Source organism: Triticum dicoccoides, chromosome 3B (genome assembly GCF_002162155.2).
Source record: "Triticum dicoccoides isolate Atlit2015 ecotype Zavitan chromosome 3B, WEW_v2.0, whole genome shotgun sequence".
Lineage (NCBI taxonomy): Eukaryota > Viridiplantae > Streptophyta > Magnoliopsida > Poales > Poaceae > Triticum > Triticum dicoccoides.
The window spans coordinates 605,350,815-605,361,587 of NC_041385.1; the positions used below are offsets into that span (position 1 = coordinate 605,350,815).

General features: G+C 46.7%; 1 protein-coding gene across 1 annotated transcript; it reads left to right on the top strand.

Moving 5' to 3' along the window:
- The first annotated feature begins 3,804 nt into the window (after window positions 1-3,804).
- On the top strand, window positions 3,805-8,141 carry LOC119277387 (2,3-bisphosphoglycerate-independent phosphoglycerate mutase-like). The gene is made up of 10 exons (XM_037558669.1): window positions 3,805-3,917; window positions 4,289-4,446; window positions 4,841-4,968; window positions 5,379-5,529; window positions 5,629-5,832; window positions 5,950-6,374; window positions 6,947-7,139; window positions 7,220-7,315; window positions 7,542-7,697; window positions 7,792-8,141. The coding sequence occupies exons 2-10, from the start codon at window positions 4,291-4,293 to the stop codon at window positions 7,954-7,956; spliced, it is 1,674 nt and encodes a 557-aa protein (XP_037414566.1). The 5' UTR covers window positions 3,805-3,917; window positions 4,289-4,290; the 3' UTR covers window positions 7,957-8,141.
- Window positions 8,142-10,773: the final 2,632 nt, after the last annotated feature.

Consider the following 10,773-nt stretch of genomic DNA (forward strand, 5'->3'; position numbering starts at 1 on the left):
AGGTGTAAGGTGGTGAAGCTGGAGCCCATAGAACTTCAGGAGCCCCCGGAGAAACGGATGTATGGGAAATCCGAGCCCCCTTATTAGATAAGGGATGAAGCATACCCGCTCTCCTTTGGAGGGATTGGGGACGCTCTCCGCCTGCTTTCCACCCTTGTAGGTGGCCAGTCCGGCTCGAACCAGAACCATGAAGGCTGGGGGAAGGTATCCCTCTGCTTGGAGCGTTACTAGCTCGCTGTGCGGGACTGAACATCTCCTCCAATCTCCTGGCTGAGGGCTGGGAGCGCGAGAGGAGGAGCCGCGTCGACTGTCCATGATGGAATGGATTTTTGTCAGAGGCACTTCGATGAGTACTCGCGGAAGGAGGATGGCGTGATTCGGATCTAGATCATTGCTCCTCTTATAGGCAGCTTATTCGCGCAGCTAGGGGGTAAAACGTAAAAATACCCTGGCTTTTTACATTCATACGACACGTGGAAGAGGGCCATTATTGGACGTGGAAGCCAAGGAGCGCAACATTTATAAGGAAGCCGGACACTATTCGGCAAGCACATGGAGTTTGGAGGAGAACCCGCCTTTCAAAGCCGAAGACAATATATGCGCCGGACTAATCGTCATTGAAGCCTGGTTCGGGGGCTACTGAGGGAGTCCTGGACTAGGGGGTGTCCGGATAGCCGAACTATCATCATTGGCCGGACTCCAAGACTATGAAGATACAAGATTGAAGACTTCGTCCCGTGTCCGGATGGGACTTTCCTTGGCGTGGAAGGCAAGCTTGGCAATACGGATATGAAGATCTCCTACCATTGTAACCGACTCTGTGTAACCCTAGCCCTCTCCGGTGTCTATATAAACCAGAGGGTTTTAGTCCATAGGACGAAAAACAACCATACCATAGGCTAGCTTCTAGGGTTTAGCCTCCTTGATCTCGTGGTAGATCCACTCTTGTACTACCCATATCATCAATATCAATCAAGCAGGAGTAGGGTTTTACCTCCATCGAGAGGGTCCGAACCTGGGTAAAAACATCGTGTCCCTTGTCTCCTGTTACCATCCACCTAGACGCACAGTTCGGGACCCCCTACCCGAGATCCGCCGGTTTTGATACCGACAAGCATGTAATGGTTAAGTGATGAGGTTGCATCAAGCACTAATCATTGTATGGTGGCTAACTTACGAGTATAGCATAACAGTCACAAACTATTAATGATCAAGAAGTGATCCTGAACTACTTACGAGTCAAGCATAACACCACTGTGTTCTCTTTCGAAACTCTCTCGAAAAGAGACGGTCACGGTTACGCACGCGGTTGGTGTATTTTAACTTGAATCTGGTGTCAAATTCTCTACAACCGGATATAATAAATTTTCAAATCGCCACATAACTGCGAGCACGGCTCTCAAAAAAATTTAACCCTGCAATTGGATGTGACAGCCAGGGAGCTTTCCAGGCGCTGTATGCGCTGAATAGGAGTTCTTGATGAGTAGTATCAAGTTTTGCCCATGAAAGCCCCCGACCCAGCTTAACCCAATCTACTAGTCTATTGCATTAGTGTAAAAACAAACTCGTCTCTTTCGTGACGAATTGGCCCAGTCCAGAAGGCGAAGAATGGACGTGGCTGATAGGTCAGGCCTACTGCTCGGGATGTATCTGGTGCACCCACGCTTGTGGTGCTACCGGTGCACCAGATATCGTAGGGCATTTTAAAAAATGTTTAAAAAACTAACACATTGACACAACATCAATGCATGTTTCCATAAATTTTCATATCCAAATTTGATAAATTTTTGAGAAACAACAATGACAAATTTGATATCATTGCGATAATGGCCAAATTTAAAACCCAACTTATTTTTATATACTATTCAGTGTTAGATTTTTTTTTCATTGAGCTATGTTTCAAATTTTGACTTCAACTTAAAATTTTATGACATCTTATATTGATGATGCATGAATGTGCTATTTTTACTAGTATATTTTTTAAATGTGCAACATGAGTTCGGTGCATCCGTGGCACCACCACAAGTCCGGATGTTCTCCCCTGTTGCTGGTTCCTGTTCGCGAAAACGTACAGCGGCACAGGAGGACCTACAGCCTACAGGTGACGTGGGAAAGCGAGGGAGTCCAGCCTTTGGGCGCATCGACGGGTCGTCGCTGGGTTTTCCGGCCCCCAGGACGCCGGGGCCGCAAGAGCGACCGACTATTTTGTTCTTCCGCAGCGACCAACCCATGCGCGCGAGAACAACGCGAGTCCTTTCTTGACCCCCGGCGGCCGGCCAACCCCGACTGCCTAATTTCCGCCGCCCACGGCCAGCCACGCTTCTTTCCGTCCCGCACCCGCACCCGCACCCAGCATGTCGTTCAGCCCTATGGTTAGGTTAAAAAACTTGTCCCGTACCACGCTGTTTTCCACGCCGCACTGTCACGGAGAAAGCTTTTTTTTTTGAATAAAGACACCCAAAGGGCATCTTAAATCTGATTATCATCGAGGAAAACAAAGGCCAGTACAAAGGATAGACAACTGGACGTAGAATGACCAGTAAAAAATAAAATTACAATAAAAAGCATACTAGTCTTCTTCTTCCTCTGATTGTACGCTGCCCGCCGGTGATTGAAAATTGCACTGAACCAACAGCACAGAAAAGCAAAACCTGCAAATGCCCTCGCCACACAAGGCTTTGAAGACCGCAATAGCCACTCGCCCCTTGAGACGAGATCTAAAAGTCGTTGAAGCAGCATCGGCTGGAGCATCACCCCAAGCAGAACAAGCTTGCAATCCACCACCACCAGATCAGAGGGTTGGAGAAACCGGGTTAAGCCACAGAACAACACAGAAGAAGATGTCGTGGTCGCCACACCAAACGCCAGCCAAAAGTACTCCTTGAAAGACACACCAACTGCCAAGATCTGAAGGGAACCAACCGATCTGGGGACACAAACTCTCACAGGCCCTTCGCCGGCGCCGGATCGGACGTCGTCGAGGTAGGGAGAGACCGGAGAGACTTTATTCCAACACGCCATTGTCGCCACCACCTCGTCGATGCCACTGGAGAAACAAAAACCTAAGAAAAATAAAACAAGACGGACGGGTCCCCACTCCTCTTGCCGCCGACGAGGCCGTCGGACGGGAAAGAGGAGGGGGACCGAGGCGGCGGCAGTAGTTGTGGCGGCGGCGGCGGCTTAGGGTTAGGAGGCGGCGGCTGGGGTGCACATGAAGCGAAACTGGTCCAGCGTGAACCTGAACTCGAGCAACCGGGTGGTCTTTTTTTGTCTCAAAAAAAAACCGGGTGGTCCTTTCAAGGGATCGGACAGGTGGTCGGCTATTAGCGAGAAAGAACCCGGTTCTCCTTTCCCCCAGAAAAAAATACGAAATTTAAAACATTTATAAAACAGCATGGGAATTCGATTTTGAAAACGGCATCCGAAAAGAATATCCAACTCACGGCCTCGCGCTCACGCTCACGCACGCCGTCACGCCCGAGTTTTCAAAGGAAGAGAGAGGAGGCCTGCGATCTGACGTCGAGAGCCGAGGACTCGTGACGGCGTGACAGCCACATGTCTCCGCGACAGGCGGCCCCATCAGGACCGTCCAATACCAGGGGCCGCAATATAAAACTGCCGGATCCCATCTACCAAATCAGGCCAAGACAACTCAAAAAAGAAAAAAATCAGGCGAAGACACCGGTAACGTCCCTTCAGCCGTCCGATGGCCCGACTCGACCCCCCTAGAGCCGATCGGGCCGTCCGACGATCTTCTTGGCCAACACCCTAAAATTAATCGCACCCCACGGCTCCGTGGCCCATCCCTCCCCCTTATTAATACCGCGGCCGCCCAGCCTTGGCCCATTATCCTCCGCCACTCCGCTCTCCGAAAAGTTCTTCTTGTTCCGCAAACCACACGAAGAAAAAAAGCAAAGGTGAGAACGGCCTCTCTCGATCTCAACGACGCCCCTCCCCCGTTCGAAATCTCGTCCAAATTTCTTGTCTGGTTTCCTCCGATCAATCGCCAGATCTGGCCGGTCAGGCCTTGTTCACCGAATCTGAATTTTAGAAGAAGAAAAATACGGCGTTTGTCGTTTGATTAGTTATAGGGGGGTTGTTACGCTTTAATTCGTGCTCTTGGCGCTTTGATTCCTGCTAATGGAATCGATTTCGATTGAGATGCGCGTCGCGATCTGGTGATTTAGCGCGGGTTAATTAATGACGCCGTATGCTTGCCACTCTGTAGCGCAGATCTGCTTGGATTCGCTGCACGTGACCTGATTTTTTGCTTGATTGATTTTGCAAGAGATGGCGACCACGAATTGGACGCTCCCCGACCACCCCACGCTCCCCAAGGGGAAGACGGTGGCCGTCGTCGTGCTCGACGGATGGGGCGAGGCCAGCCCCGACCAGTACAACTGCATCCATGTCGCCCAGACGCCCGTCACGGATTCGCTCAAGAATGTAGGTTACCCGCACCTGTATCGTTTTACCTTCGTCTGTTTAGTATGATTATTACGATTGCCTGCATCCTTTTGTCGGATTTAATGTGATTCAGTCACATACTTCTGCTGTAGATGAAGCATCCTGATTGCAGTTGTTGCTTTGGTTTGAGCATGATGATGAATCTGATGCGAATGTTGGACCCTTTACTATAAAAAAACAGTCAATATTGTGCAATCGTAACTAGTGCACACTCGTGTAATTTTCGCTACAATGTTTGTTTACATTACTACTGTAATTCATATGTTGCATCCAACCTGAACTAATTTGGATGTACTGTAGTTTTTTGCATGCTAAATTTTTACCGCATAACTTTGCTTGAGATGTGCAATAACTAAGCTTAACTCTGTTTTAGGGTGCTCCTGAGAAGTGGAGGCTAGTGAAGGCTCATGGAACTGCCGTTGGTCTCCCAAGTGACGACGACATGGGCAACAGTGAAGTTGGCCACAATGCTCTTGGAGCTGGCCGAATCTTTGCTCAAGGGTATGCTGTTTTTTCCCCTTTGAAATTGTATTCTTTGCTGTTAGTACCGATCAGTGCAATTTTTTGTTACAAGTTCTGATACAGTTCTGACTTCAACGGGATTCTTGATAGTATCAATATGGTCTTCTAGTTTTGCATCGCCATCAATTATTTTAGTAACTCTGTAGGAACCATGTCTTGTGGATGCTTTTAGTTTTTTGCTTTGGTTATGTTACATACTTTGCTGTCTAACTGTTTGAGTCGTTTGCATAACCATGTGCTAGACTTTATCAATTACTATTGTCACACTATATTCTTTTTCACTTGTATGCTGCTTTCACATTTTCACTTTTGTATGCTATAACAATTAGCCATTTCAGATTGTTTTCAACAAAGCTAATTAAATTAAATTATATACTTAATTTCTATAGCGCGAAGCTTGTTGATGCTGCTCTTGCTTCCGGGAAGATTTGGGAAGACGAGGGGTTCAATTACATCAAGGAATCTTTCGATAAGGGTACTCTGCACCTTATTGGTTTGTTGAGTGATGGAGGCGTTCACTCCCGGCTAGACCAAGTGCAGGTTAGCTAAGCAATCATTGTTATGGACGCCAGACCTTGTTGTCTTGTGATGATTTGTCAAATATTAAAATTGCTCTGTTTTGTTTCACTTTATTTTCAGTTGATTGTGAAAGGTGCCAGTGAGAGGGGAGCAAAAAGAATTCGCCTTCACATTCTTACTGATGGGCGTGATGTTTTGGATGGCAGTAGTGTTGGTTTCGTAGAGACAATTGAGAAAGATCTTGCTCAGCTTCGTGAGCAGGGTGTTGATGCACGGATTGCATCTGGTGGTGGAAGGATGTATGTTACCATGGACCGCTACGAGGTATATACTCTCATTTTATTGTTTAGTTTTGTAAGGTGCAATTTTGTGTTATATTTTATAGTTGGAAAAATACATTTTCCTGGTGAAATTCAAGTCATGTTTTTTGATACATTGCAGAATGACTGGAGTGTGGTCAAGCGTGGGTGGGATGCCCAGGTACTTGGAGAAGCACCATACAAATTCCCAAATGCACTTGAAGCTGTGAAGACTCTAAGGGCAGAGCCCAAGGCCAATGATCAGTATTTGCCCCCCTTTGTGATAGTTGATGAGAGTGGCAAATCGGTTGGTCCTATAGTAGACGGTGATGCAGTCGTGACTTTCAATTTCAGAGCTGATCGCATGGTTATGCTTGCGAAAGCACTTGAGTTTCCTGATTTCGATAAATTTGACCGTGTTCGTGTACCAAAAATTAAGTACGCTGGGATGCTTCAGTATGATGGTGAGTTGAAGCTTCCAAGCAAGTACCTTGTTTCCCCACCTTTGATTGAGAGGACATCTGGTGAATACTTGGTGAAGAATGGTGTCCGCACCTTCGCTTGCAGGCAAGTACCTAGTTTTCCATTCTATTTGTTCCAATGCTAAGACACTTGGTTCTTCACGTTCATCTCTATACTATAATTCCTGGTCATTAGTTAGTCATGATTCGGGTGCTTGATTACGTGGAACATTACTTATGTCAGGTTAGCATACTCCCATTGAAAACAAATATGGGTCAAGTACTGGGTAAAATGTGAATACGCAAGTCAGATGCTTATTGTATTTTGCCCTAAGCTTTATATTTGTTGCCAATCATATGTCAAATCACCAAAACAGAAAAGTAATTTCATTGGTTTGTTGTACTTTCTGGAACCTATTAGTATAGTTGTCTGGGGGCAAAGCTTAACTACAGTGGCAGTAATTGAAATTATCTACATCTGAATACTTTTTTTCTGAAAGGCCATTCAGCGTTTATTGACCTGATGATTCCCCTATTCTTATAATTGCGAGGGAATCATTATTTTTGCAAACCGTTATTTCAGTTGTTTTGAGGTCTAAAGTTTGTTCTGTGCTTAGAAATTGATCCTATGTTTCTGCACATTTGTATTTATGATTTCTTTTTATTTGTTAATAACAGTGAGACAGTTAAGTTTGGCCATGTCACATTTTTCTGGAATGGAAACCGTTCGGGATACTTTGACGAGACCAGGGAAGAGTATGTAGAAATTCCCAGTGACAGTGGTATCACATTCAATGAGCAGCCCAAAATGAAGGCACTTGAAATTGCTGAGAAAACTCGGGATGCTATCCTTAGTGGGAAGTTTGACCAGGTAAGGAATTCGGAAAGGTGTAACAGGTGACATCCTTGGTTTGCCCCCATAAATTTACATAACATATTATATGCTTGTAGGTGCGTATTAACCTGCCAAACGGTGACATGGTTGGTCACACTGGTGATATTGAAGCCACAGTTGTTGCTTGCAAGGCTGCTGATGAAGCTGTCAAGGTGAGAACAAACAAGAAACTGCGTTTTATGCTGTCAATGTTTTGTTTTCATTATCTATATCCTGAAAGTTGAAATGGTGAATTTACTTGAAATTACACATGTTAGCACAGTTTCAGTGACAAATTCTCTGAAACACTTGTGTTCTGGGACACGCAGTTTCACCGAATGATGGTTCTACCTCATTTGCCTTTTACTTATCTGTATCATTGGTTTCCCTTTAAAACAGATGGTCTTGGATGCTGTGGAGCAAGTTGGTGGTATCTATCTTGTCACAGCTGATCATGGAAACGCAGAGGATATGGTTAAGAGGAACAAAGCTGGCGAGCCGATGCTTGACAAGAGTGGTAGCATCCAGATTCTTACCTCGCATACGCTTCAGCCAGTAAGTGCAATGGCCTTTGATGCTCTTCCTGCAAGACCAATTTTACGTGACAACATTTATCACTTGGTTTTGACCTGCCTGTAAAACTTTGCAGGTCCCTGTTGCTATCGGAGGCCCTGGTCTCCACCCAGGAGTGAGATTCCGCTCCGACATCCAGACACCCGGGCTCGCCAACGTCGCTGCCACCGTGATGAACCTCCACGGCTTCCAGGCCCCTGCTGATTACGAGACGACCCTCATCGAAGTCGTTGACAAGTAAAAAAAAAACACTGTGCTCTCTGAAGCCAAAATTGCTGTAGCCAATTTTGTCGCTATAGTTTTGGGGTGGGTCGAGGAATGATCGCATCATTGAATAATTTGAGATTTGACAGCACGCTTGCTCGAACTTATCATGTGTAACACTGAGAAAGGTGGATTTTACTTGCAGTTAGCTCTATTTTGTAATTTGGGGTATTGCCACGCGGGTTTGCTTAACAGAAGGATAGCGATTTTTGCTCAGCTATATGTGCACTAACCCCAGGTTGTGCCTCAGCGGGCGACTGTCAGTGCAGTGGCGTTTTTTTTTTTGAGATAGGTGCAGTGGCGTCTTTTGACGTGCTCTTGATAGTGTGTGTGACGGTGTGACCTTAGGGCTAGTGTTGGGTCGAGTGGTCAACAGGCCATCGCATGGTCCCATGGGCTGCGAATTCCTTCGGCGACACAGATGACGGTTGAGCGGGAGGCTGGCCATGACGAAGAGAAGGGTCGTGGTAGACAGAGGTGACAACGGCAGCGATTTCAATCATGGCAGTATAATAAACACCAAAAATAATAGTAAAATACATCCAGATCCATATGTCAACTAGCGACGACTCAACACTGAAACGAGTTAAAGGCGTGCCGTCGTCATCACCCTTCCCTCGCCGGAGTCGGGCATAACTTGTAGTAGACATCCGGGAAGTCGTCATGCTAAGACTTCATAGGACCAGCGCACAAGAACAACAACCGTCATCGATGAGAAATAACGTAGATCGAAAGAATCCAACCTGAAGACACATGAACATAGACGAACCACAATCAGATCCGAGCAAATCCATCGAGGATAGATCCACCGGAAACACACCTCCACACGCCCCATGGATGCTTCATGCACCACCGGAACGGGGACTAGGCGGGGAGACTTTTATTCTATCTTTAGGGAGCCGCCGCCGCTCGCCTTGCTGAGCAGGACACATACCCTAACAAATCTCAAAAGAACGACTAACAATGGAGCCTCCAGCCGGACCTTGCCAGAATCCACCGCGCCCCATGGCCCTAAGGCCACCGAAGACGAGGCAGACCTGCGACGGAGCTGACGAAAGGCACAAACCCTAGCGTTTCTTGAAGGAGGAGGAGGAGACGGGCTGCATGGAAAGTGTCGTGAACTATTCAACACAACACACTCAAATACAGACGCAGCAAAAAGCGCCATAACGGTCGATACGGACCGAAGCTCGAATAATAAGCAACCACATAACAACACAACGTTTTTTTAATACAATCAGGAAAAATACAAACATATAACGACACTACGTTCATAGATCAGACACTTATTCGAGTTGATACAGAGCATATTAATCTGACTGACGATCATCCCTCTTGCTTGGATTAGTCTCCAAATCTTTTTTTGTGTGCATAGATTAGTCTCCAAATCCTGATGCTTCCCTAAATAATGGTCCCCACATGTATACGGGCCACCACATAGAGCGTTGCAACGCGGAGCTTCCTGTACACATCGCGACTATATAGAAATTTATTGCATACAAACTTGGGGTGATAAATTGACCACCTACAAACGAAAAGGGAGTTTAAAATATCACAAAAAGCATCTAGAAATTAAATAGCGCATAAGAGAGTAGATGTTGTATATCACGGTACTGTAAAATCAATTTACGAGTCACCGTAAACTATTTTTGCGGTAGCAAATTGGCTGATACCCCTTTGCTCCCCTTGTGAAAACTCTCATCTCGAGTTTTCCTGCCTCTCGCCGGCACCGCCGCCCATCCGCCTAGTGTCGTATGGTCCTTAGACCATGGAGGTGCGGTGGATCCTGGCCTTTGCCGGCCGGAGGGCTTCATTTTAGGTGTCTTTCTGAGTTTTGTTAGGGTTTGTGCCATGCTCAAGAAGACGAGGCGACGACGACTTATGAAGATGGAATAAGGTCCTTCCCGGCTAGCCCCGTTCTAACGATGCTTCTAGTGTTGTCGGAAGGGGTGTGGAGGTGTGTTTCCGGTGGATCTCGTGGGATCCGGTCGGCTTTTGTCTATTGTGGATCCGTCTCGATCCAGTCATCATTCGTCTACGTATGTGTATCTGCAGGTTGGATCATTCCGATTAAATTTTCTCTTCATCAGCGGCGGTTGCTGTTCTGGTGCACTGGTCCTATGGGGCCTTAGCACGACAACTTCACGATTATCTACTACAACAATGTTTGCCCGACTCCGATGAGGGAGGGGTGATGACAGCAGCGCGCCTTCAGCTCACTCCAGTGCTTGTAGTCGTTGTTAGGTGGTCTACGTATTTGGATGTATTTTACTTCTGGTGTTTTTTGTACTACCTTGACAATTGATGAATAGATCAAAATTTTAATCGAAGAAATGGTACCAAATTGACTTTGATAGAACATGTACTACAAAACTGTACAATAAGTTTTTCTTAAATTATCCGGCAAGGCTCGTGCAGTCCGCCTACTCCGGCGACGCTCCGGTGGCCGCTACTAGGCTCCTCCGCCTGCACCGGCAACGGTCCGGCTGTCCGCCTACTCCGGTGACGCTCTGGCGGCCGCTGCCGAGCTTCTTCGCCTACTCCCATGATGCTTCGGCGGCCGCTGCCGAGCTCTTCCACCTGCTCTGGCGATGCTCCTGCTGCCGCTGCCAAGCTCTGAAGCGCCTGCTCCGGCGTTGACTCGTTTATGGTTCACCTCAAAATCGGCCTCAAAAACTGCATATATAGGGTATATGTATGATAATATGTGGTGACCTGCATTTTCTTTTTCGGGATATGCTATTTTACGAGATCTATTCAGTGTATTTTACGACATCGGTACAGTAAAGTTGCT

Excerpts from the sequence above, each read along its gene's own strand:
- LOC119277387 (XM_037558669.1), top strand. The coding sequence starts at position 4,291 with ATGGCGACCACGAATTGGACGCTCCCCGACCACCCCACGCTCCCCAAG. Across the intron at positions 5,833-5,949 it reads TTACCATGGACCGCTACGAG|AATGACTGGAGTGTGGTCAA; the intron begins GTATATACTCTC and ends GATACATTGCAG. Across the intron at positions 7,698-7,791 it reads CCTCGCATACGCTTCAGCCA|GTCCCTGTTGCTATCGGAGG; the intron begins GTAAGTGCAATG and ends AAAACTTTGCAG.